This window comes from Prionailurus viverrinus, chromosome D3 (genome assembly GCF_022837055.1).
Source record: "Prionailurus viverrinus isolate Anna chromosome D3, UM_Priviv_1.0, whole genome shotgun sequence".
In the NCBI taxonomy this organism is placed as follows: domain Eukaryota; kingdom Metazoa; phylum Chordata; class Mammalia; order Carnivora; family Felidae; genus Prionailurus; species Prionailurus viverrinus.
The window spans coordinates 81,886,821-81,914,615 of NC_062572.1; the positions used below are offsets into that span (position 1 = coordinate 81,886,821).

The 27,795-nt window shown below is 41.8% G+C and overlaps 1 protein-coding gene across 1 annotated transcript in view; it reads left to right on the top strand.

Moving 5' to 3' along the window:
- Positions 1–492: 492 nt before the first annotated feature.
- PHLPP1 (PH domain and leucine rich repeat protein phosphatase 1) overlaps positions 493–27,795 on the top strand; it is a 215,499-nt gene continuing 188,196 nt past the window's right edge. Inside the window, exon 1 of the mRNA XM_047827890.1 lies at positions 493–2,234. Within this exon, the coding sequence (XP_047683846.1) occupies positions 701–2,234 (1,534 nt within the window). The 5' untranslated portion in view covers positions 493–700. The remainder of the gene's footprint in view (positions 2,235–27,795) is intronic.

The window sequence follows — 27,795 nt, forward strand, 5'->3', positions numbered from 1 at the left end:
GTGTGTGTGTGTGTGTGTGTGTGTGTGTGTGTGTGTGTGTGTGTGTGTGTGTGTGTGTGTGTGTGTGTGTGTGTGTGTGTGTGTGTGTGTGTGTGTGTGTGTGTGTGTGTGTCTCCCCTCTCTCTCTCTCTCTCTCTCTCCCCAGCCGGCCCCTCTCCCAGGCATCGCAGGCACCTCCCGGGATATTGCCCCCGCCCCCGCCCCGCCCTCGTACGCACGCGTCACGTTTGTTTACCCTGAAGCCCCGCCTCTCCGCCGTCCTCCAGCTCTCTCCACTTCTCCCAGGAATGCCGTCATGCTAATGATGCATATTCATGAGGCCCTCGTGGAGCTCCCGCCCTGCCCGCCGCCCGCCTTCCCGCTCCCGGCGCGTGATTAATATTCAATGAGCCCAGCTACGCGGCTGGTTCGCCCCGGCAAAGTGGGGGGAGCGGGCGGGGCCTGCGCTCCTGAGCCCGCGACCCGGGCGGGGAGGGCGTGTGTGGGGGGGCGGTGGCGGCTAGGCGGGCGGGCGCGCGGAATGGAACACCGAGACACCGACGGAATGCTCCGAATTGCCACATAATCCCCTGGAACGGCCGCGCGGAACGCCATTGGCTTCTCCCTTCTCCCCGCGCCGCCGTCTCCCACCTTCGCCTCATCGCCTCCCTCTCCTCCCGCTGCCTCCGGAGCTGGGGGGGAAGCGCGAAGCCCCACTGCAATGGAGCCCGCCGCCGCGGCTACGGCGCAGCGACTCCCAGAGACCAGCAGGGAGGACCGAGCTCCGGCTCCCGCGGCGGCGGCGGTTTTGGCGGCTCTGGCGGCAGCGGCCGGGGGCGGCCGGAGCCCGGAGCCCGCGCAGACCTCGGCAGCCCCGACCGGCGGGGCGCGGGAAGAGGCCCCCGGCGAGGCGCAGCCGGGGCCACCGCCGGGCCGGGCGGGAGGCACGGGTCGCCGGCGGCGGCGCGGCGCGCCCCAGCCCACCGCCGGCGGGGCTGCCCCGGTGCCCGGGGCCGGCAGCGGCGCCAACTCCCTCCTGCTGAGGAGAGGGCGGCTGAAGAGGAATCTGTCCGCGGCCGCCGCCGCCTCGTCGTCCTCCTCGTCGTCGTCGTCGGCGGCCGCTGCCGCCTCGCACTGCCCCGGCGCCGCCGGCCTCTCTGCCTCCTGTTCGGCCTCGGCGTCCCTGTGCACCCGGAGCCTGGACAGGAAGACGCTGCTCCTGAAGCACCGGCAGATGCTGCAGCTGCAGCCGTCGGACCGGGACTGGGTGAGGCACCAGCTCCAGCGGGGCTGCGTGCATGTCTTCGACCGCCACCTGGCCTCGACCTACCTGCGCCCGGTGCTCTGCACGCTGGACACCACGGCCGGCGAGGTGGCCGCCCGCCTGCTGCAGGTGGGCCACAAAGGCGGCGGCGTGGTGAAGGTGCTAGGCAAGGGGCCCGGACCCGCGGCCGGCGCGGAGCGGCTCCCCGACGTCGGCCCCCGGCTCGCGCCTGCCGAACCCCGGGACTTTGGGCCGCCGCCGGGGAGGAGCGGGCTGGCTGCCGTCGGGGGCCCGCCGCGCGCGCCTCCCGCGGACCTGCAGCTGCGGGGCGGCCCGGGCGGGTGGGCACGCCGTTCCTCCCGCGCCAGCCCCGCGCCGTCTGACTCCAGCCCGGGGGAGCCGGGCGCCCCGCAGTCCCTGGACGGCGCAGCCGCGGGCCCGACCTCCGACACGGAGAGCTTCAGCCTGAGCCCCAGCGCCGAGAGCGTGTCCGACCGGCTGGACCCCTACAGCAGCGGCAGCGGCTCGTCGTCGTCGTCCGAGGAGCTCGAGGCTGATCCCGCCCCGTCGGGGGCTCCGGGCCAGCCCCGCCTGCCCGGCCGCTCTGCGCCGTCCCGGCCCGGAGCGGGCGGCCGGCCGCCTTCCCCGACGGCCTCTCCGCCTCCGCTGCAGCCGAAAGCGCCGAGGGCGGCCGATGGCCCGGGAGGGGCCGCCCGGGACCGGCCGAGGGAGGAAAAGGCGGCTGCAGCCTCCGCCCTCGGCCGCCCCCAGTCGACCCCGGGTGGGAACGGGGCGGCCCCGGAGAAAGCGCCTCCGCCGCCCACCCTGTACGTGCAGCTCCACGGAGAGACCACCCGGCGCCTGGAGGCGGACGAGAAGCCATTGCAGATCCAAAATGACTACCTCTTCCAGCTGGGATTTGGGGAGTTGTGGAGGGTGCAGGAGGAAGGCATGGACTCGGAGATTGGCTGCCTCATCCGCTTCTATGCAGGTAAGGGAATCACCTGTGTTTTGGCGTGCGGGCTGTAAACACTTCCAGATCCCGAGGAGTTGAGTGCCAACCAGGAGTAAACGCGGGTCCTCGGGAGTCTTTGTTGCTTCTTTACAGCTTTCACGGACCATCTGTGTAGTAGTATATCGAGCAGTTTTAATACCCGAGACTTGCCGTCAGTCTTCAGGGCTCAGAGGTTGGGAAGCGATGTGGAAAAGGTGGCACAGCCACCAGGAAGTACAGGTGGCAGGTACTTCTGAGAACGGCGATAGGACTTCATGTTAACAGGGAGGGCACTTCCTTCAGGCCTCCCCTCCTGGGCACGTTGGGTTGGAGGCGGTTTGGGATTGCAGGTAAACGGTCTCGTGCACACAATACCGACGGGGGCGGGGGGGACCTGAGCAACAGAAATGCTCTAGGTCACTCTTTGTGCAGTTGTCCCCGTTTGCCATTCTCGCATGACTCCCAGGAGCTCCTTTCTCGTCATCCGGTTCAGCTGTCATGCTGTCATGCTTATTTGCCCACTTAGTCCTCGCTGGCAGATAGGACCCCTCTTCGTGAGACTTTTTCCCCAGAGCTTTTTTTTGCTTTATTTCGGTTTCACCTGCAAGTTTGATTCTCCCATCAAAAGTGATGTGTCATTTCTTTTTCTCATTTCTGACTTATAGCCTTTCTAGCTAGATCTGACCATGACTGTGTGACTGGCCGCAGGGATCACAATAATATTTGAAGTGGTTACCATATCTTGAGATGTGATCTAAAATCTTCCTCATTCATTGATTCTTTTTCTTTCCTTTTTTTTTTTTTTTCAGTTCCAGCTTAAAACTTTTTTACTTTTCTCTTTTTTTTTTTCCAGCTTTTGGAGATACGACTGACGTGTTAGATCTAATTCTTACTAGGGGTGACTAATGTTTCTCTTTTGATTAAAGACTTGGCAGATACCAAATTAGGGAGCTATACATCCTGGGTGTTATATTTGAGGTTTATATTTGTTTGCATCTTTGCATGTTTCCTTTATTTCCTTTCCAATTATGTTCTTAGTGATGAGAAATTTTATTTAAAATAAAGTTAGCATAATAGAATTAGAAGACTTAACTCTTCCCTAGCTTTGCAATTCTAGCGTATAGGTGCTGGTGGAAAAGTAATCCTATTTGTAACCTGATTAATCTGTTGCCATTCTTTCTAATTTAATGTTTTTTGGTCCAACTGGTGTCTTAGTGGCAGTTGAGTCAATGAATAAATCTTTACTCCCACACTGAAATATGCAAGACCAGGAGCATTCCGGGTGAGGTGTCTTTTTAAGTTTCACTGAAGTTTTACTATAACTCAAGTGGATTTCTGATGGATTTTTGTCTTCTAAAGAAAACCATATCATGATATTATAGCATTTGTGGCATCTGCAGATAACATCTCAACTGAAAGACATGGCTTTAAAAGTTTATGGCCTAGAAAATCAGTGATTTTTTTTTTTTTTTTTTTAAATGTAGGAACAGCAAGTGCATCCTTATCTCCTGGAGCTCATGTGTTTTGTAAAATACTGTTATTTTTACAAAAGCATTAAATGGTAATCACACTTGGAATGAGAATACTAACATGAGAATGATAAATGCCCTTATCACCAAACCAATTACGTGGAATGAAGTATATAGAGAGGAGGGGATATGTAGAATAAACAGTATTGAACATTTTATACATAAAAAGCTCTGTGTCTCTTGTCCTTGTGTTGATCATGATAAATGTCTATGGGAAAGGTTTTGGGTGTCCTAGTCATGAAATTTAAATCTTTGATTCCCTTAATTACCTCTTCAAGTGTGTCTAAAATATTCTAAGTGACTGATATACAGTGTTTTTTTTTTTTGTTTGTTTGTTTGTTTTTTTTTTTAAGCTTATCAATCTAAAAGTGACACATTTTCTTTCTGGTTAAGTCAAATTTCTGGTGTGGGCATTTTGATCTTTTTTGTTTATGAAAAGCAGCAGTTGTTTCTTAACTTGCTTCGTTTCTGTGTGCACAACATAAGTACATATGTACTTCTGTGTATGTGCTTGTCAAAATGGCTAATAAAACGGGGGCGTCACACGCGGTATCCAACCTGTCCTTGAATGTGAAGCCAGTGTACAGGTGTCCCAGAAGCAAGATGCTTGTTATAGAGGTGTCTGGTTGTTTGTTTTTTACACAGAGTTGAGCCTATTTTAAATCCAAAGTAATACATAAAATGTCTCTGTTGACATGCATTTGCCACAGAACTAAATTGCGCTGATGGTACTTGAACTTTTGCAAGGAAGCTTAGTTATTGATGAACAAAAGGGCCTTGTAATAAGGTGGTCTTACTTATTATGGGAACACCGTCAGGACTTCACAGGCAAATGAGGGTTTGTGCCTCGCTGGAGGAGATTCCTAGAAATTAACCCTGGCAGTCGAATGAATGTAGTAGGACACCCAACGAGAACGTGTTACATTTTGGTAGTATTTCTTATCCTTAGGAAAAAGAGAATTAAAGTTTATTTTAGATAAAGGTGTCGCATGCCACATTTGTTTTTATAATTCTAGGTATGACTTTTAAATTTCTTGCTGTGTGTCTTTTTGTTTAGGTGCGTAGTTGGAGTTAAGGATAGATTAGGAAGTTGCCTTTGAAGCATTTTGAATACTTTCCTGTATTTAAATTGAATTCATTATCTGCTATCTAGTTATCTAGTTAGCTATTTTTTTTTTTTTTGAGAAGTTCTTGTTCAACAGAGAACTTTCATTCTTTTGAAGGTCACCTTTCAATGGAATTTTAGTATTTATAACTTGACTCAAGTTATTCTTAAAAGTCTTTGAAAGGCGCTCGCAGTTGCTTTGAATATTTAATACTTATTTGGGTAAAGTAAAATGGAAGTCTTTAATGAGGTATAAGGTGTTGGACGAAAGGTGCTATCTAATTACAGAGTTGTTAATGAAAACTTAGTTTGAAAATTGTATCTTTCAAGCATTCTTTAAGCTGCTGATTTAAAATATGACAAAATTTAAGTGGCTGTATATGAAGTTACTGGTCTTAAGTATTTTAAGTATGTTAACATTTAATTTCCTCTCAAAGTTAACTATCTTAAATTTTGCTTGGAAGAGAGTAATTTTAGGTTAAAAAGTTTAAAAATTTATGTGGCTTGACGTAAGTTATGGACTTCAAAACATTAATGAGCTTTGTGTTTTGGACTCCCCAGGGAGTCTGAGTGATTGGCCAAGGGCAGTGTTAAACTATATATTTTTTGACTCTGTTCTGCCACCTTTTAGATTTAGTGGTTTAGCTATTTCAGTTCCAATTGTAATAGTGGGAAAGGGTGTTGGCAGAATGGAGAGCACACCCACTGTGCCTAGTGAAATCTTGGACAAGATGTTTTTATGGGACTTTTGGGATTGCTCAGGAGAACAATCTCCTAACCCCTCATATTTCTTCTCTTTTTCTCTTTTGGGAATGATCAAACCTTACATGGTTTCCTGCATGGAAACTGAGAAGGGGTGGTTCAGCATTAAGCTGTAATATTGACCAGCAGGCTCTTATTACTATAATTACAGCAGTATTGAGTAACGTGCTATGAACATGTGACACCAATGTGTGCTTGAACAGTCCTTTCAATTTTAAGAACAAAGGGTTTAACTTTAATTTTGTTGTTTTAGATTTACATTTTATATTTGTTGTTTTTGGTACCAACTGCATGCTATCTTTTCCTTCGTAACTGTGGTTTGAGAACATCTATTAATATGTTGGGTTTTATCATCTTCACAAATTTTAAAGGGCTTTCACATAAATTATCTTATTTGTCCTTTCAAAAACATTATTAGGGAGGAGTCGATGTCAATCCTCTTTTCAGAGAGAGAAACGTGCACAGAGAGGTTTGCCTCTTGCTTGTGGTTTTTCAGTCCTTGGCAGAGCTGAGTATATAGAGAGCTGGGCTATTCTGTTTTGCAATTCATATCACTTTCCATGAATCGATGCTGAATTTCATTTACACTTGAATTTTTCAGTTGGTTAGAAGCATGCAGAAAATATGCTATTTTTGTTGGTAATGAGGTGATATTATCCTCTAGTCCAAAGTGGTATTCCTTATGAAATATTGATGGTCTTATTTTTTTTATCATGCTGCCTTTGAACACCCAGAGTACCAAGACTGGCAAATTAATACGCACTACAGAAAGAGTACTATACTAAAGTGTTGTCAATATTCTGGTTGCAAACAATGATACTTGCATTTAAGTTGCTAGGAAATGAAGTTTACTTAATGACTATTTTTTTTTTTTTATCTGACCATGCCTTATTTGTTAAACAGTAAATCTTCATTGGGTCTAGAAAATTAACACTTCATCTGAAAAGTGGATAACTTTTCAGGGTGGAGGTGTGACAATTCAGTTCCTTTAAAACATAGCCTTACTTGTAAAGTATTGAAAATATACATCATAAAAGGTTTGCTTAAGTCTTTTTAGAATAGAATTACTGGTACTTTAGTGATAGTGCTTTTCTAGTGTTACTATGCTATTGTTATGATTATTTTTATCATTCGTACATTATACAGAGCTAGAGAGTAAGCTCTTCTCCCTGAATTTCATTGTTGCTTCTGAAACTTCTAAAATGTGTGTCTTTTGTGCTGGGTGAAATAATGCAGGGAGAGGAGATGTAAGTTAGTTTGTAAGGTTTCCGGGTTAAAAGTTGTATCTTTTTGTTGCTATAAGATTGTTAAATCAACCACCTTAAATGATTGGTTACCCCAAGGTCATTATTTTTTAAAGTGTAAAGTGTTTTGGTTTCTTGCTCTTTTTTTTTTTTTTTTTTTTTTTTAAGAGTCCTGCATTTGATTTATTGGTAACATAACAGTCATTGACATTCTTTATGATCCAAGCCTGGTGTAATACTTGGCATTTTAGTTTAAACATTTGTTGAATTGAATTTGTGGAATTTTGTTAAGCAGCTGGTGGTGCATGCCCTGATTCTTCAGCCTTCCATCCTGTTTGGGTCCCCAGGGATGCGTTAAACACACATACACGCGGAGGCATTTCTCCCATGGCAGCAGATTTTAGATGTGCCACATAGTATTAATATCTTCTCTTTCACGTGAGTGAAGCTCTGTGTGGATTTTAAGAGAGCAGTTCTCTCTCCCAAGTTTTCTTAGAGTTAACAGGTGTTTTTTTTCCCCTTTCTTTTCAAAGGCATCTCTTACCTCAACTTTGAGATGAACTTAATGAGACATCTGTCAAATGAGGCATCTTAGATTTAATGATTTTGTTACGTGCCAGGGTTGAACACAATTCAGTTTATCTGGACAGGAGACGGGTTTAATTGTTGTACTGTGAAAGTCAGGAGATCTTGAAGCCGCTCAGGAGAAAAGCTTTTTCCTTTAAAAAAGATGCCTGACATTTTGAAAAAGAGAAGTTACCAAAATGTCTGGGAAAATGAAGCCTTTAAAAAAAAAAAAAAAAAAAAAGAATCCCACCTTCTAAAACCCACTCCACCTCTTTAATCCCAGGCATCTGGTGCAGCCCTGGTAATGAGGGCCTTTGAATCTGGCCTCCTGTCCCTGTGCTTCTGGGGCAAACCCTTTTTTATACTTACCTTTGGTTTTCTAAAGATAGTATAATTAAAACAAAAAATTTGACCATGTGGATTCTTTAGACATATTAGGTATTTACAACCTAAGTCTGTGGTGACTGGTTGTGTTTTGATTTGTATGAGACTTCAACTCTAGGCTTTGGGAAATTTTGATAAATTTGAAGCTCAGAGATCTGGAAAGAATAGATTTTAGTGATATTTGGATTAAAAAACGTTAGGATATTTGGCTAACTATGAAATAGCAACTCCTCTAGGTTGAGTGATACCGTACTTTAGAATCCAACATGATGACAGTTATGGGATTACTGAAGTGTTATTACACTTTGATTTGGAGGTAGAATGGTTTTGTTGTATACCTCGTGTGTAACATACGCCTGGTGTACCTTTTAGTATGTTTAATGAAACAAAGCATAACCTTCCAAGAAAGCCAGGTTCTTGCTGAAACAGTTGTTTCCCTGTTGTATTTTTACATTTGAGATTGCCTTAATACATTGTAAAATGTGTTTAAAGATAAAGTATCTTGTTCGGGTACAAGTCCGGGAGCTTCTGAGTTTGGAGACTCGAGGTGCTATTAGAAAAGGAGTGGAAAAGTCTATCTGTAGGTTGTACACATTTTGTAAGTTTGTAAGTATCAGTATTTTGGCAAAAAAAACCCCCAAAATTCAGAACTTTTGGCATATACTTTCCCAAATGAAATTAGCGTCATTTCCAGTTATATGAAAGCATTCAGTTGAAGACTGAGCACAATTTGAAATAATTTTGCTTTAGGCCATTAAATAAGGAGTGAAAAGTCTTTTAGAACTTTGAGGTTTGAGATGATTTGAATTGGTTGATTTTTCTTTTTAGCTTTGTTTTTTTCCCCCTGCATTCTTTTCAAGCAGGAAGAATTTTGTATTTTTTGCTATTCCTACCGACTCATACATTTGGTAAAAAATTAGAGAATGAATCTTTTCATATACCCTCCGTTAACAACATGTTAGAATATTTGGGCTTTCTTTTCAAATATGAGGCATGTTTTTGAATATAGTGATAGTATGATCTGTACTTGTTTTCATTGCCTATTCAAGAATTACTTTGATTTTTACAGTCCGTTCACTCCTGACACGTAGTCCAAAGAATGAAATTTTATGCACAGAACCAGTTTGGTTTTTTATTTTGTCAATGATGAGAAATATATTCCTTAGGAGTTCTGTCTTTTTCCCATTCATCTATCTTGAGAGCTTGTATGGTGGTGTCTTCGTCCTGAATGGGTGCTACATTATGGTTCTTGAGTTTGGCTGATGTGTCCTGGGGTCGGGTGAAAGTATCCTTGTTTGTTGGTTTTTCAAAAATAACTTTTGGGAAAAAATTATATGGTTTTATCTCACACTCTGAGAAAAGAAGGTGTGTAGTTTAAGGAAATTAGTCTGAAAGTTGGTCTGACTTTGGGTGTTCATTTTATTAACCTATCCTGGGCGTTGCTTTCCTGATGATGAGGTTGGAGTGGAATAAGCCTAAGATCTTTTTCAACTCTTAACATACTGGGGCTCCATTCGAGAACCTTTTCTTCCCATTAGGAAGGCTAAAAGTTGTAGTTGTTTTGTTTTACAAGACCTGCCCATGGGCTTAAAAGAGTCAAATCTCCTGCATTTTGTCAGGGAGAAAGGAATCGACTTGGACCTCGTATACGCAAGATAGCCTGCGGTTGACAGCCAAAGTAGACCACCTTTTTGGTATAGATTCGGACAAATGACAGCATAGGTAATGTTTGGTTCATTCTCTCTCCCCGCCAGCCTTACCTCCCAACCTAGACCTCAGCATGCTGGAGATGATTTAAAGAAATGCATCCTTTTAAAAGTTAGAGTTGTTGTTGTTGTTGTTTTAATGTTTTATTTTTGAGAGAGAGAGACAGACAGAGACAGAGCACGAGTGGGGAAGGGGCAGAGGCAGACACAGACTCCGAAGCAGGCTCCATCCAGGCTCCGAGCTGTCAGCGCCCACCACCCACAGATGGAGAGCTCATGACCTAAGCTGAAGTTGGATGCTTCAGTGACTGAGCCACTCAGGCACCCCTAGAGTTTTTTCTTAAGTTGACATATAAAGCAATAATAATCATAATTCAGTTTATCAAGTTTACTGTAACGATAACTCTGTATTTGAGGTATTCAGATGTACAAAACTTACTGGATTGTTAGCTTTAATTTTTGCTGAGGTGTGTGCCTGTCTCCTTGTGCCTAGAGTCTCAGGAGAAAAAGCACTTAAAGAAAATGGAATTTTTGTGTTGTTATTTTGATTAGATGATAGACTTTAGGATCCCACAGAGATCCTAAACAAGTCCGTAGAGGTTAAGTGTCTGGTCCAAGATCATTGATCAAGTAAGTCATTCTCAGAATTAGGAGTAGCACTCATGATTTGGATTATCTGTCCATTGTTCTTTTTCTCACCGCACTGCCTGCTTACGAATTTATGATCTTTGGATCCTCCTTATATTTAGTATTCAAAATGAAAGTTAAGAAAAATGGAGTGTACTTACCACATTTGGTGGTTTTTCTGTGACTTCAAGGTGTTTCTGGTTTCATTTCATTGTCATCAGTGCTTTTGAGAGGTTGCCCATCACTTTGACAGACATAAGGGTGGGGGGCTTTTAATGGAGCTGTTGGCTATCTTAATTGCATAGAGGGAAATTAGAATGTTACCCTTTGGGGGATTTAATGATAGAACTTTAAAGTTGACAGATGGTTGGCTGAGAGGACTTCCAGTACTAGAAAATCAGAAAACCAATGGTGATTTGCCTAGTACTTTGAAATTGAAATTGTTAGAATGGAACTGTAAAAAGAAATCACTGACTTTTTAAAAATATTTGGGAAAAATTTTAAAAAGAGATTTTGAAGAAAAATTCTCGTTTAAATATGTTCATTGGAAAGATTCAGTGTTTGTTATATTCTTTATTTCAACAAAATTTTTAAAGATGTCTTCTCACAATGAAAAGAGCATAGCTGATTCAGGTACACATACTCAGTTCTACTTTTGTCTCATGTAAAAAAACCCAAAACAACTGACTTCAGTAATCTTTGGGCTTTTGTCGTTTGTTGGTTTTGGAAGTCTTTATCATGAAATCTCCTGTTTTGAATATCTCCTTTCTCTCCCTAAAAGAGGGGGAAAGGGAGAAGAACAGAGAAAGAAATTCCTGCTCCTGTCAGCAAAAAGACAGTTTGTGAATATTTTTAGGGGTATGAGAAAGATTTCCTTCTATATTAGGCTCTATTTTAATTTAAGCATTTACCTTAAGCAAAAGTTTTAGCTTTCCTTATAGGGAAGTTAATCTACTGAGTCAATTAATTCCTCAAAGATGACTGTTCATTTTTAATATGAGGAAGGGAACTTTTTAAGGTGCAGAAGTACAAAAGGGTAAAAATACATTGCATCTGACATGTAGAATATGTACTCCAGATGCTGAAACAGAGGAGAAATTTCTCTTGATGGTCTCTTGGAGAGGTGGTATGGCCGGGGGCAGCTGACATTCAGTTTTATGCAATAACGATCTCTCCTTATGGGAGGAAGTAAATTCTACTGTAATTGGAGGACATTCATTCTCTTATACATGCCCCACACATGCGTTCTGCATTGAATGTTGAGGCAGGATGTTCATGGGAGGTGGTAGTCATATTTACCGACGGGAGGGAGGGGAGGTGGGTGGGGTAAATACACTTGGGAGAAAAAAATCTTGATTTGAAAAAATTTGCCATTCTTAATTATGTGGATCATTTTTTTCACATCTTAATTGTAACGTATTTATGTTGTGAATGGCTTATTTATATCCCTTTGCTCACTTTTTGTTTGATATTTGCCTTTTTCCTACTGGTCTATAGGTTGGTTTTGGGGGGTATATTTAGGGAAACTAGCTTTATTTTGTAAGTCACTAGTATTTTCTTTATCCGTTACACTTTTATGTCAGTCTTTTCCTCTAGATATTCAGGGTTCTGTGTCATGCTTAAAAAGACTCCCTATCCTAGGATTAAAAAATGAAATTTCCTGTATTTTCCTGTGGTATCTGACAGTTCTATTTTCTCTGCTGAAAATTTTAATCTGTTTAAGAAAGATAGGAAGTAGGGAAGAAATTGTGTCAATACTTTTTATTGAATAGTTGAGTTATTTCTTCACTGATTTAAATGCCACTTTTCCTCAGTTTGTCTTTTAACTGAGATTAGAATCTATGATATAGGACAGTTTAGGTTTAGAAGCTATTTTGAATTTGTTGAAGAAAATAGGGAGAAAGAGAAGGATGCTTATCTGATTTCCACTACGTTTCTTTTTTACTCCCTAATTTCCCAGTAGCAGATTGTGACCATTACTTCCAGGACTCATGTGCTTCTGGAATATGGATCTGTCAGGATTCTCTTTTCCTGTGGATACTTTGTCATCCTGAAGTAGCTGGGATGGGAGTGGGGTCAGCTGGAATATAAAATGCTGATGTATAGACACATGTATAGATACACATGTATATATGTGTGTCTACAAATGTGTGTGTAAGAATTTGTATAATATACATTATATATATATTGCAATATACACATTGCATTAGGGAGCATTCAGCTGCTTATTTATGCTGAAGAGATTCCTTTTTTTTTTTTTTTTTTTTTTTTCCTTCTGAAGAATTTCTGGGGACTACTCTGAAGGTCACTGTGGAGCACATAGGATTTATCTTTTGAATATAGAAAACGGAAGACTAGCATGTTTATCAAAATCAGTAACAGCTCTGCCAGTGGTGCTTTGAGGTTTTCCTGAGTTGGACTGAGAAGGGGTTTCTGTAGGTGGCCATGAATTGAGATGACAAGGACATAATGTCAAATAACTCTGAGCTGAAAATGGTGTAACGGGACCAGTGTCCTAATGGCAGTCCTGGCACGTTAGTGCTATAGGTAAATGAAGTCCCTGGAAAGATGAAATAGTTTTAGTGGGTCCTAAATGTCAAACCTAGACAAGTCAAGTTGGAACATCTACCACCTGAGCAGGCTCTCATGCTCTAGTGACCAGTTCTTAGTCATGGGACCACAAGACAAAAATTGTACTACCGTTGCATTTCGTGGCCTTATCAGACCCTCTTTGTTGGAGAGCTGAGATTCTTCTCTGTAGGCTTTTAGCTGTATTACCCAAGTTCAAAGTTGTCTTAGCTGGAGTGGATTCCGGACTTGAATCCATGAATATTTAAGGAGAAAATCTCCAGACCCATTGCCCTAAAATACTAAATGAAATAATGATGCCGTTGCCAAACTTATTTAGGTGTTTACAAGTAACATTTCTTCCACAATGACAAACCAGATGGCATTTTTTTTTAATTTGAAGAAACAAGTGCAAAGAATTAAACTTCCTCAGCATAATTGTATCCTACTATATATAATGTTCACAAAATTGAATAATATTTTGTTATTTAGGAAACGTTTATATCCTTACTACATACTAGGCAGTGTTTTAAGTCCTTTGTATATATTAGCTAATTTAATTATAACAGCCCTACGAGGTAGACCGTGTTATTACTTCAGTATTACAGATAGAGGAACTGAGTCACAGAGCTGTTTAGTAACTTGTCTGGATTTGTACAGTGAGTATAGCACAGGCAATATTCAAGTCCAGGCATCTGACCCCGGAATCAACTCCTCAGTACCCACCTTGTTTTGCTGAATGTGGAGAACTTGTCCCTGATAACCTTCTGGGGCCAGCTTGAGCATATCATTGTTTAGGAAGCGCGGATTTTGAAATAGTTAAGACTGGACTTGAGTTCTGCATCTGCTGCTGCCCCTAGGGCTCCATTGGCTTCTTTCCTTCTCTGTTGAAAGAGGCAATACCTTCATGTCCCATGAGGTTGTTGAGCAGATCAACTGAAATCTGTGAAAGTGCCTGGCACAGCGGTACCGGCTGTTATGAACCGAGCCCTAGTCTTGGGTGGGAGGAGTGCTGACTGGGGACTAGCCACCTGGGTTTGGCTGTGGGCTTCTTTACTTGATGGGAAACCTGTAATGAGCCCCTTAACCTCTTCAAGCCTCATTAGAGAAAGAGGAGGAGAAAAGTGATAAAATAACTCAGTCTCAGAGAACTTTGTGAGGTTCAGATTTGGTGATACATGTGGAGGTGCTTTGTAAACTGTGATATGCTACACAAATATAGTGTGGTTCTATTATTTTTAGCAACGGTGAATTGCCACAAATGTTAATTAGACTTAATTAGGGCCCATTAAGGAAGATGGGGGACCCTGGTGCTCAGTGACAGTGGCAGACCATACACTTTTCACCCGTCCGTCCGTCCGTCCGTCCATCCACCCATCCAGTAATTATCTACCAGGTCAGAGGTGCTTTGGAATCAAAGATGACTGATTTGCATCTTCTAGGATCCCTTGATGGAAAGGTACTTAGTAAATCTTAGAGGATAAACTCAGTCTGACTGGACTTTGAACTAGTAATTTATGGCTGCTCCTCAAACAATTCAGGATCCCAGAATTAAGACAACAGCCTAGTCCTTCGGGTCCTTCAAGACTTGGCTCAAGGGCCCTCTGGGGCCTCACACAGTGGAGTCAGGAGCCTTCCTCTTTCACTGCTACGACAGTCATCTGGGCCTTTTTATCCACTTGAATTATTTGGGCTCCATTTGGTATCAGAGTTTGTGAGGATATAAATCCTGGGTTAAGCAAATATGAATTTTGCTTTTCTGAAAAGGAAATGCAAATGTGCACATACTTGATGTTGCCCTGAAGCCTGGTGCAGGGGTCCTGCAGTACATTTGAAAGACATTCTCTTATTTCTTATTTTAAGGCCTGTGAGGGTTTTGCTTTCCTCAGATTTATTGGAATTATGGGAAATGTGATTATCTTTTGGAGTCGGTTTTTTCTTTTTAATTTTTATTCTTTAACATTTATTTATTTATTTATTTATTTATTTATTTATTTATTTATTTATTTAACTAGGTTCCACACCCAACGTGAGGCTTGAACTCACGACCCTGAGATTAAGAATCGCATGTTCTACCAACTGAGCCAGCCAGGTGCCCCCGGAGGCAGTTACTTTCTTTTACTTTAGTGACACATAGTAGACTGCATTAATGTAAAATTTGGACGATGATGAGTTGGTCATAATCTGAGAATGTTATTTTTCACTGTGCTCAGTCTCCACTGATGAAGGAACTTTTTTAAAGACTTCTTGTGTGGACTAGGAGGAAACACAGTTCTGAAGTGTTCATGTAAGCAAAAGCAACATATTAGCTCTTGAATCCATGGCTGGAAAGCTTGTACTATGCATATGGCAAGTTAAGTCTTTACTAACGGCCCGTTATAAATTTTGTTTTAAATAGAAGGGAAATAAATGTCTGTGTGGAATATTGTCTCGTGTAGTAATGTGAATGGCATCACTGGAAAAAAAGGTCTTCAGTTGCTTTTTGGTTTTGTTTTTATTTTTATTGAAAAAAAATTTTTTTAATGTTTTATTTATTTTTGAGACAGAGAGAGACAGAGCGTGAGCAGGGGAGGCAGAGGGAGAGACACACACAGAATCCGAAGCAGGCTCCAGCCTCTGAGCTGTCAGCACAGAGCCTGACGTGGGGTTCCAGCTCACAGACTGCGAGATCATGACCTGAGCTGAAGTCGGACGCTTAACCGACAGAGCCACCCAGGCGCACCTGTTTTGTTTTTAAATTATGACGAAGACCGTGGTTAAAAAAAAAAAAAAAAAAAAAAAAAGTTATTCAGATCCTGTCTAAAATAAGTCATGTTTCTAATTCAAATGAAAATACTAATTCATACTCATCAACATCGAGGTTAATCACCTGCCAATGTGTATTTTCCACTGTCATTAGCACCTTTTTGCCCTCTGTGACACAGGTTTACAGAGACTTCAGTTACCTCTTTGGAGTAACATCAACACCTGACAAGCTGATTTTATGGGGGATATTAACAGAACCATTACGTTACCATCAGTGTAATCAGAAGGAGAATAGTTACTGGTCCTTGTGATTATAAAGCAGGTGCTCAAAATCCCTTGCTCTGTAACCAAAGCAGTAAGAGGGACTTAGTGTTTTTAACCACAGTCTGACTGGTATTGTCTTATTAATACATGGTGACAAAAGTTCTGTGAGCAGATTATGTTGGAACTTCAGAGGATAATGTCATTCTGAAGATACCACGTAAAAGTCCATTTCCAGAAGTAGGGGTTGTCTTGTAGTTAGTACAGTCAGAATGCTTGTTTTCTACCCTGAACTGGTGTGCAGCTTCTAATAGAGAATTGGAACCTGTCATTGCTTCCTGCTTCTGGAGATATGTGTAAGGTCTCCCACCTCCACCCCTTCCCCACAACTGAGCAACAAAACAAAAATGATTGCTAGCCTTCCTGGTTCTAAGAAACTGACAGATTAACGCCAGTCGCCTCGACCTTCAAATAATGCTGGTGGATAAAGGAAAGTAGTGTTGTTCATTTGTCTTTAAGGTACTCTCATAAGCACAACTATGCGTACCCCTTTGTACAGTATCTTTATACTTGTAGAAACATTTGTGATATTGGAGTAGACTTAACCAGAGGTGTCTGTGAATAGTTACCGAGTCAGAATCTAGTGAATGTGATAATTGAAGAAATCCCTGCTAGCCTATAGCTTTGCCAGACTTCACGGGTCTAAACTGGGTGACAACTGCATGGATATCTGAGGGGGGAGGGCATAGAATTGGAGCACTGGAAGGGACCCCGGCATCTAGTCCAGTTTCTTACCTAGTCTGGAAATCTGTACTTTCCTGATTGATGGTCATCTGGCCTGTGCTTGTGGACTGCCTACTAGGTACTTTATTCCAGGATCATGTTGAGTGAAGCTTTGCTCCTCGAGCTGTGACCTATGGACTAGCATCATCGGCATCTCCCAGGAGTGTGTTACAAATGCAGAATCTTAGGCCCCACCTCAGACCTCGAAGAAGTGCTAGCATTGGGGGCACCTGGGTGGCTCGGTTGGTTGAGTGTCTGACTCTTGATTTCAGCTCAGGTCGTGATCCCAGGGTCGTGGGTTCGAGCCCGGTGTCGGGCTCTGTGCTGAGCGGGGAGCCTCTGCTTGGGATTCTCTGTTTCTCACTGCTCCCTCTCCCTCCCCTTCCCCCCCTTCTTCCCCACTCCCCTCTCTAAAAAAAGAAAAAAAAAGTGCTGGCATTGGATGAATTGGGAGTGGGAGAGATTAGTATTGCAGGAAGGAAATCATTGGGAGCTTGTGTGGTTTAGAGAGATACTGAGAGCAGCAGAGGGAGAAAAGGAGTCATGCGAAGATGTTATCCTCAGACTCAGTGGCTAATTGGCTGTTTCGGGAAAGAAGCTCAAAGATGTCGCGTGTGCAGTTTGATGAGAGAATTGTGTCAATTCATGACAGTTCATATCACTAGTTCCGTAAGGCTGAAGGACCACGTGCTAGACTTAGGGGTTGGTGATGTGAGAAAGAATGAAGGTGTGTCTTCTGTTAATATTTACAAATATTTACCAGATGAGGACTGATTTTGCAGAGGATGAGTTTGAAATGGTAGTACATGTGAAAGTGACTAAAGCCATCATTTAGCTGATTGAAGCACCAGGCTCACCACCCAGCTCCCCGAGTTCAGTGGAACTTCTTTGGTTTCTGCTGCTTACAGCATGTGCAGTAATTCTCAGGAAGGTGATATAAACATTATTTATTTACTTGGTTTTCTTATGACTCTTTTTTTTTTCACATTCAATCAAAATAAATGCTAGTGCTGGCTGTGGCTATGGGCAAAAGTGAACAGGTCTAAAAAGAATGTTTATATTAAATTTATGAAGCTCTCAGGATGAATGCCTTTTGAATGTAAGGCTTTCCTATATGGGGTGTGTGTGTGTAAATTACATTAACAATTTTAATAACACTTGAAATGCCTTAATGAAGACATTTACATATGGCCAAGGGAACACAGAAACCCTGTAAACAGCTCTCCCTGGAAGTGGAATGCTTTGGAAAGGCTCCATGGGAAGGATTCCTTTTGTGAATGGGGGATGAGCATTGCATGACAAGGGTGTGTCAGGAACTAAAGCATGAATGAAAGGGCACCCTGTGCGTAGGTCCAGTAGTGAAGTGTTTGGTGATGAGGTTAAAGTGGTAGGAGGTGAGACTGAAAAGGAGGTTGGGGCCAGATGATGAGCGGCCTCACATGCTAAGGATTTGACTTGATAAGCCGTGGGAGCTACTGAGCACTTTAAGGGTGTGTGTGGGTAACACAGGTTTGTATTCTAGGTCGTTAACTGGCAGCTAGCTGGAGGATGGATTGGAGAGGGAGCAACTAGAAACGTGGATCCTGCCTTAGCTGGGCCTTTCCTAAACATTTTAACGCACTGTGTGTCCAAAGGAAGAATGGTGTTGCCTCAAGGAGTTCAGCCCAGGAGGGGAGAAAGAAATAATTGCAATACAGAATACGTCACTTTTGAGGTTTGCACGGCGTGGTTACCAAATAGGAAACTAACCTGGTCTGCTGCAGTTGGGTGGGTGGAGAGGATTTTGAATATTGGGAAGAGTAGACTAGCAATAGGAGTGGATGGGATAGGGCATTCCTGGTAGGGCGACCAAGGGGCTCCCTGGGAGCTAGATGAGAAAGATCTGGACTAGGTCAGTGCAGACGAAGAACTGCGGAATGGGAATTGCTTAGAATGTAGAATTCTTGGGTCTTATTGGATGATCATATTTTGGGGGAGAAGGAGTGGTACAGGATTTATTATTCATTCCAGAACTAATTTGAGTATGTCTTCCATGTCAGGAAGTGGGTCACTGTATCCCATGTCAGGGATATAGTGTGCATAAGACGGACAGGGTTTGTGTGTCAGGATCACTTGGAGGTTTCTGGTTTGACTGTAATCCCATCACCCAACAGGCAGAACACAGGAGCAGGAATTGGCTTGGGGGAAGGGGGGAGTTGGTGGATTGATTAGATCTGGATGTGTTAAACTTAAGGTGCCTGAGGACATTCAGGTATGTCTGGAGAGAGCTCAGGGAGCATCTGTTGTAGGCATTCATTGACGTGTTTGGATTGAGTGATAGTGCTAGGCAGTGGATGGGGTGAGGAGAGGGCTGAGGAAGCAACTCTGAGGAGTGCCTCTGTTAAAACCTGGGAGTGGACTATGTTGAGTCAAAGACTTCAGATATAAAAGACACCTACTGTATGACTGTATTTATATGAGGGTCAGTTAACAGGCAAAACGAATTTTTGGTGCTAAGTGATAATAAATAGTTGTTTCCTTTCAGGGGGATATTGATGGGCAGGGGCTTGAGCCATCTGCTGTTGGTAATGTTCTTTGTAGTTTTCTGAGTTTTAGTTCCTGGTGTTGAATGTACCGTTATGGTTTGCGTGCTTTACTCGATGTAAGTTAAGCCTCAGCAGAAAGAAGGGAAGTGGTTCCAAAGGAAGAGGCTTGAACATAGTTTCTATCCTAAAGGGAAAGTGACTGGGGAAGGCTAAGGATGATGCATGAGTGGAGAGGGAAAAATAAAGGAAAGTCCTGAAGGAAATAAAAGGGGTGATATCATGAACACCGATGGAAGAGTTAGCTGTGGGTGGTAGAGGGCCATCTATTTCTTTGAGTCTGGGTAAAGAATGAAGATTCATTTAAGTGAGAGTTCAGGAAGCTGGGCCTTAGTGTTCTTAATGAATTGGCAGGTAGGGGAAAAAGCCAAGTCTTGGTATTTCTTGTAATATGCACCTCACTGCACTGGGCTGGGTTGGGAGGGTGTTAGTGAGCCAGAGGTGCAGGAAATGATCACCAAACTTGGCTTTGCAAGTTTGATAGTGCTTGTATCGGGAAGGTTTGTTTGTTTTGGACAGTTTTGGTTCCCCCTGCTCCCAATCTGTAAGAGTGTGTGTCTGTGTGTGTGCGCGCGCGCGCGTGTGTGTGTTGTGGGAGAGAGGGTAAGTGTATAGATATAATGGTCAGAAACCTTCAGAAAAGTCGGAAGTACTAAATGACAAAGCGGGGATTGTATCTTCTGTTATGTCCCCATTTCCATTCTGCTCATAAAATCACTTGTGGCGTAATAAAACTTCTGAGATAGGTTTTTTTTTTTTTTCCTTCCTCGTCACCTATAAGATTATACTTGCAGAGATGAGAGCTGGTTCTGAAGACACGTTTTCCATTCCTAGATTGTCAAAGTGACTTGTGGCTTGAATCTGAACATAAAGTGAGCATGAAGACATGATAAATGATAAGACTGGATAGGTATAAACCAGATTGTATAGGGGACAGTTATTGTTAAGTAATAAATATTGTTAAGAAACCATATCAAAACTATCATTTTTCTTGTTAATTGTAGCAAGCATAATTTTTGCTTGCTTTTTTGTGTTCAGTCTTGAGCTATATGCTGAGATTTCAAATTGTGGTTAACCAACAGTTCAGTTCTTAAGAATATAATTCCCAGATACTTACTTTAATCTCTAGGTCATCTGGTTATTTTTATATTCCAGTTGCAAAGTTGGTTTCTATAATTTTTTAATGAAGATATTGGGGTGCCTGGGTGGCTCAGTCGGTTAAGTGTCCGACTTTGGCTCAGGTCATGATTTCGTGGTTCATGAGTTCGAGTCCCGCATCAGGCTCTGTGCTGACAGCTCAGAGCCTGGACCCTGTTTGGGATTCTGTGTCTCCTCTTTCTGCCCACCCCCACCCCCCCGCCCTCATGCTCTGTCTCTCTTTAAAAATTCATAAACATGGGGCGCCTGGGTGGTGCAGTCGGTTAAGCGTCCGACTTCAGCCAGGTCACGATCTCGCGGTCTGGGAGTTCAAGCCCCGCGTCAGGCTCTGGGCTGATGGCTCGGAGCCTGGAGCCTGTTTCCGATTCTGTGTCTCCCTCTCTCTCTGCCCCTCCCCCGTTCATGCTCTGTCTCTCTCTGTCCAAAAATAAATAAACGTTGGAAAAAAAAATTCATAAACATTAAAAAAATTAATAAAAAAATAAAAATGTCCTGAGAATAGAATAGAAACTCTTGAGAGAGAATCATAATTGTTAACTCTTCATATCAAACATGGTGAATTACCAAACAGCAGTAATATTGGGAGAAAGAAGAACCATTGCTTTTGATTTGGAGAACCTGGTGGAAATGGCAGTAGAGTTGTTTTTATGGTTTTTTTTGTTGGTTTTTTATTTGCTTGGGAATTTTCTATTTTGGGGGTTAGCAGTTGTATATTTATGTTCAGAATTCACTGATCATTGTAATAGAAACTTTTTATGGGATACTTTTTTTTTTTTCTCTCAGTCAATTCAAACAGTTGCAAAGTGCTTGCTTCCCAAGGCATGAAGTACTTTGAAGGCTGGGGAAAAATGAATTGGACAGATCCTCTGCCTTTTTAGAAACTTAAGCCAGATTGCACAAGGACACAGATGATCATAAAACAGAGCATAGTAAGACAGTACAGGGAGAAGGCTCCCTCCTTTCCTCCTTGCAAATAATTCTTGAAACTTGTGCCCACTACCTGCCTGTCTTTAACAAGATGGACACGATCCTTGCTCTTGTGACTTCATAGCAAGGAGGAGACTTGTCAAACACATACCTATATAAATGTGGTATTTGCCACTAAGGAAAAATATAGCTGTTGTTGTTGTTGTTTGCAGTGAATCCTGGTTCACTCAGGTTTAAGCTGAGACCTGAAGGATGAATAGTGGTTTGAGGGTTTGGGGTATAGGGTACGGTGAAGAGTGTTCCAGATGGGGAAACAGTGTATGTGAAGGCCATGAGGTGGAGAGCCCAGCATATTTAAGGGCCTTGAGGAAGGACCGCTGTGAGTGTGGTATAGTGAGTGGGATTGAGAGTATCAATAGGCAAGGCTGGAGAATAGGCCAGATCATGGGTGCATGTGGTCTGGGGTCAACTTTTGGTAAGTTGAGTGCTTTGGTCATCATAGTTTTTTCTTCCCACTTAAATACAAAATATGTAGATATGCACTGTAGGTTATATCTGGCTGCAAAGGCCTTTTAGACCATAGTTAGTGTTTTGGAATTGATTTCAAGAATAATAGGAAACCATTCCATTGGGTTTTCAAAAGTTATTTAGCTCTCTTTCTAGGATAGGTGTCAAATGATAACTATCATTTTGTAACTTTCCTTTGTCTTATCAGTAGGAAGGATAAAGGGAGGATAAAAGTGACTCTGTCTTTTCTATATTTAAGTCTTCTATCAGGATACACCAAGAACGGCCAGTTTGTCAGCTTTCCTGTGTACCCTCCCTACATGTGCTTTCTTTCTCTTTCTAGCTTTCCCTGTGGCCACCCACTTCCTTGCCCTGCTACACTGACTCTGCACTGAGAAATTTATGTCCTTTCGGGAAGACATTCAGTGAGATTTTACCTGTTTAGGATTTTGTTTGTTTGTTTGTTTGTTTTTTGGTACACTTTTTATCCATAAATGAGAAGAAAGGTCCTGGGGTCATTTGTGCACAAAGTCAAATTTTCAATTAAGGGCAGGCTCATTAGTTTCTTTATAGGTGTTAGTGAAACTATTACTTTCTCCCATTTTTTTTTTTCTCTTGGTCATCTTTATCTTTTGCATTATTTTCCCACTTGATGAGATCAAGTGATAGTAAAGCAGAAAACAGGTAAAAACAGGTTTTTAATTGAGGGTTTTTGTTGTTAGGGAAATTTCAAAAACATTTTAAAAAGCAGGCAAGATAGTGTGATGAACTTTTGTGTACTTTTTGCCCAGCATTAGCAATTACCCACTTGTTTCATCCGGAGTCTCTTCCTTCTGCCTTGATTGTTTTGAAGCAGATTCTAGGCATCTTCTCATTTCATCTGTAAGTATCTCTAAAGTATAAGCACTCTTTTAAAAACAACCATGGCACTAATTTTGTTAAAAAATTAATATTCCTATCTTTCAACAAATACCCAGTGCTCAAATTTCCAACTGTCTTAAATTTTTAGCTTGAATTATGATTGAAATGTGGTCAATACATTGTGACTGGTTTTTATGTTTTTTACATTTCTTTAACTTTAAATTTCTTCCCCCCCTTAAGCCTCCCCCTCTCGCTCTCTTCCTCTTGCAATTTAATTATGGAAAATACCAGGTTATTTGTCCTCTAGAGTTTCCCGCAGTCTAGATTTTTGTGACTACCTCTCTGTGGCGTTAACAAGAGTATACTTAAAGTTTGGGTATATACTTTTGATTTTTTTCTTCTCCTTTTGAGTTTTGCTTGATCAAGAGAGTGAAGTGGGGTCTTTTGGAGGACTTAGAAAAAAGGTGCTAAACTAGTGCCTGTTGAGCCATATGTGGCTCACAGAGCTGTTTTGTTTGGTGGCTGCTGTTTGAAATATTTTTAAATTAACTGCCACCAGCTAAATACTATAAAGTTTCACATAAATATCAAGATTTCTTCTTCCTCTCCTCCTCCTCCTCCTCGTCCTCCTCCTCCTCTTCCTCCTCCTCCCCTCCCCCTCCCCTCCCCCTCCCCTCCCCTCCCCTCCCCTCCCCTCCTCTCCTCTCTTTCTTTTCTTTTTTGGTCCGGAGATGCGGGCATACTAGGCGTCTATGGCAATGTCCACGGGTATAGCAGATGAGTGGTGGCAGCTCACTTCAGAGAGTGCTGTCCTTTCCACCATAACCCACGTGCTCCACTCATGGTTTCCTGCCTGGCCCCAGTGGATTGGTGGGTTTGTGAACCCCAACTTAGAGAAACAGGCGTTGCTTTCATCTCTGTGGTATTAAATTGTACACATTGTGGTTTACTTCTGATTTTTTTGCTACACGTTTTACTGTTCAGCTGGTGTTTGGGCTATTTTACTGTCTAACAATTGATGTTTGTTCAGATAATGGTCAGAGTGCCAGCTGATGTTCCCATTGTGTTTTGTGTATCCATCATAAGACTTGTTCAGTGCATTGTCTGAATCTATTCTCATGCCCCTGTGGAAACTGCTGTTTACAGTTTTAGAATCGAACAGAATGCTTGGCACATAGTAGGTGCTCAATAAATTCTTATTGAATGCGCGACAGAGGAAAGAAACCCAAAACTACCCCATAGAGAAAACACAGGAAGGGAAAAGGATCTAGCAATGCACATCTGTGTTTCACATTTCATTGATGTTATTAGTATCCTCTGTTTCTTCCATGGGCATGTATTATCAGGCGTGACTGTAATTATGGTGTGTGCAGTGTCCCACACTGTACAATATTAGAAATAACTTCGACAGATGTACAGATATTTATCTCATTAATAACATGAATCGGTGATAGATTTCTTAGCAAGAGATTTCAATTTCTTTGTGTTTGGAGAACACACTAGTTCGGCTTTCCTATTTTGCCTTAAGAATTTGGAGTTTAATTTCTCCTTTGGTTTTTGTCCAGTCTTAACATGGGCAGGGAGCAAGTGTGGAGAAGGTAAGGAGTACAGCACGGACAGAGCTGTAGTTTGTCCGTGAAGGTAGTTTCGGAAATGTATCTGGTATAATTTGACAACGTTTTTATAGCTGGCATTTGGATATTACCAAAAACAAAAGTTGAAAAATACTTTTGGCTGGCTCAGTCAGTAGAGCATGTGACTCTTGATCTTGGGGCTGTGAGTTCAAGCCCCGTTGGGCATAAGGCTTACTTAAGAAAGAAAGAGGGGTGCCTGGGTGGCTCAGTCGGTGAAGATTCTGACTCTTGGTTTCAGCTCAGGTCATGATCTCAGGGTTTGTGGGTTTGAGCCCTGTGTCGGGTTCTGCACTGACATCATGGACCCTGCTTGGGATTCTCTCTCTGGTTCTCGCTCACTCTCTGCCTTCCCAGCTCTTGCTCTCAAAATAAATAAATAAACTTAAAAAAATAAAGAGAAAAAAAATAATGCTTTTATATTTTAGAGTTTAATCTTATTTGTGTTATAACAATGCAAACTTAAAAAATTAGAACTGAGAGGGTTTTTTTTTTTGGGGGGGGGGTATGTTAAGCCTGTCTGAACTTTTCCTTGTTTATTGACAGACAGCCCTTTTAAAAGAGTGTGGGTGAAGTCAGGTTTTGTACACTTTGACCCCAAGAGAATATTTAATTATCATGAGTAGAAAACAAACAAAACCCCCAAAACAAAAAAATAAATTCATGTTACTAGTAGCATGTTCTAGCACAGTCTAAATTCATATTTCTTAGTGATAACGTTAGAGGAGGTAGTTTGGGTGACCCTAAACTATCAATAAACTGAGATGTCTCTGAGAAATCTGGCTGATTTTGCACATTTTTAATTGTGACCTGGAAAGAACAAATGGTCTTGTTCAAAGTAAGGAGTTTCCGTTTTAAAGACCTTCAGTGGCATTTGTGGGAGAAATGATAAACTCCTGTTGAAAACATCTGGTATCTGCACGTGGAGCATTACAGGGAAGTAGAGGGTTTTGTTTGGATGATTTTATTTTTTTTTTAATTTTTTATTTATTTATTTATTTTTTTAACGTTTATTTATTTTTGGGACAGAGAGAGACAGAGCATGAACGGGGGAGGGGCAGAGAGAGAGGGAGACACAGAATCGGAAACAGGCTCCAGGCTCTGAGCCATCAGCCCAGAGCCCGACGCGGGGCTCGAACTCCCGGACCGTGAGATCGTGACCTGGCTGAAGTCGGCCGCTTAACCGACTGCGCCACCCAGGCGCCCCTGGATGATTTTAATAGTAGCAACAACAGCAATGCTAGCACTCTGTACTAACAAAAGGCTTTATTTACATTTTTAGAAGGAACTTCAACATTGAAATGATGATTATCACTGGACCAAAGCTGTGAGGAATTCTGATTAAAAGAAAATTTCTTAATGTTACTGTTGCCCTTTTTAGTTACTGTATTAAAAAAAGTTGGTAAATGTTAGCTAAGGTTTCTTTTCTACATAAAGATAAAAGGGAAATTATGAGTCTTTACAGTTTAGAGGATCTGATCTATGTTGACGATTTGAAGCTGAAATACTGTGCTCATTTTAAGTGAGCTGGGTCAGAGATAGAGTGGGTCAGAGATAGACTGGGTCAGAGATAGACTGGGTCAGAGGGGTTAAATCTGGACAGCTGACTGCTGGCTTCCATTCTGGGCCTCTGAGGGGAAGACTAATGCATGCTTAATGGATTGTTATATGTTAGTAAGTAGAGGAAGATAGTTGGAAGAAAAACTGGGATTTTCCCGGATGTTAGTATTCACTCCCCGGCTGTTAAATAGTTACGTTTTATTTATGCAATTTGATTTTCTCTTCTACATATTGCCTGTAACGGCCTTTGAAGAGTGTTAAGATGAACACTACTTGAACAATGTGCTTTAAATAGCAATTAATTTCGTTCGATTTTGCCCAAATAATTTTAGCTTTGTGGCACTGTTTTGTTTAAAATAAAATTGTTGTGAGCTACTGTAAGCCTGAAGACAAGTTGGGAGTAATAAATATAAGGAATACCTGTATTACTGTCACTCAGCTTTGTTGAATCTAACATTTTGCTGTATTTGATTCACATGTGGTTTTTCTTTTTTTACGCTGTTACCTGTGCATGTCTTACGATCTCAGCAACCCGACACCTGTTTTGTGATACTCATTCCTGCACATATTATGTCTTTTCATGTTATTATGCGTGGTGGGTTCAAATTAAAAAAAAAATTTGCTGGTGTGTAGCAATGCAATTTGTCTTTGTGTTTTGATCTTAAATCCAGCAAACTTGCTGAGCTTTTTTTGTTGTTGGTTTTAATAGTTTGTGGGGCGCCTGGGTGGCGCAGTCGGTTAAGCCTCCGACTTCAGCCAGGTCACGATCTCGCGGTCCGGGAGTTCGAGCCCCGCGTCGGGCTCTGGGCTGATGGCTCAGAGCCTGGAGCCTGTTTCCGATTCTGTGTCTCCCTCTCTCTCTGCCCCTCCCCCGTTCATGCTCTGTCTCTCTCTGTCCCAAAAATAAATAAACGTTGAAAAAAAAATTAAAAAAAAAAAGTTTGTATATTGTTTGAATTATTTTGTATGGTCAACCATTTACCTTACAAATAGTGGTGGTATTATTTCTTTCAGGTCTTATACATGTAATTTCTTTTTCTCGTCACACTGGCTAAGACTTCCAATATGGTGTTGAAAGAAAGTGGTAACTTAATTTGAATATTGAATTCATTTTGCCATTTAATTTGATTAAGTTACTAGTTGATAACCTTTCTATGGTTAAGAGTGTTATGAGAAGTTTGTTTTCTAAATCATGAAAAATTTATTATTTTCTGTATCTAGACATCTTATGATATTCTTTTCTCCCCCCTTTTATCTATGGAATGTGATCCATTATATATTTAACTTTTTCTAATGTTAAATGGTCCATGAATTCTTGAAATTTTAGAAGTTACCTTGAATTCTATTAGCTAATATTAAGTAGTGTTTTATTTATGTTTTACAAGTAAAATTAACTTGAACTTCTCTTTTTGAACTGTTTTTTTTGTTTGTTTGTTTTTGTTTTCTACTTTGGTTTCAAAGTTATACTGGCCTCAAAAGGTGAATTGGGAGTGATCCCTTAAAAAAATTTTTTTTTGGAACGGTTTGTGTAAGATAGGAGTTACCAGTTTGTCCCCTGAATGCTGGTGGAACTTGCTTAAACCTCTGGACCTGATAGCTTTTAGACTGGTGTTTCAATTTATCTAATGGCTATAGCTAGATTCAGGTTTTCTGATTCTTGTTGGCTCAGTTTTGGGAAGATACTGTATAGTTTTGTGGGAAATCTTCCATGTCTGTATTTCCAACATTACTGAAATCTCTGCCAGATTTGCAATGTTTCCTTTGTATGTGCCTTCTCTTTATTGTTGGTCTAACCATGGATTTGTAACTATTATTTGTGTTTTGAAAGAATCAGCTTTAGGTTTTGCTGAAACTTCTGTTCCCTTCCCCCATATTTAATTAATGTATGCCCTTATTTTAAATTCTGTCAATTGGTTTTTTAGAAGTTTCATTTTATTCCTAACTAAAGTCAGATGCTTAGCTAATTAATTTTCAGCCCTTTTCTAGGACCATTTTTTTTTAGTTTGGGCTGTTGTAACAAAGTACCATAGACTGGGCGTCTAAAGAACAGA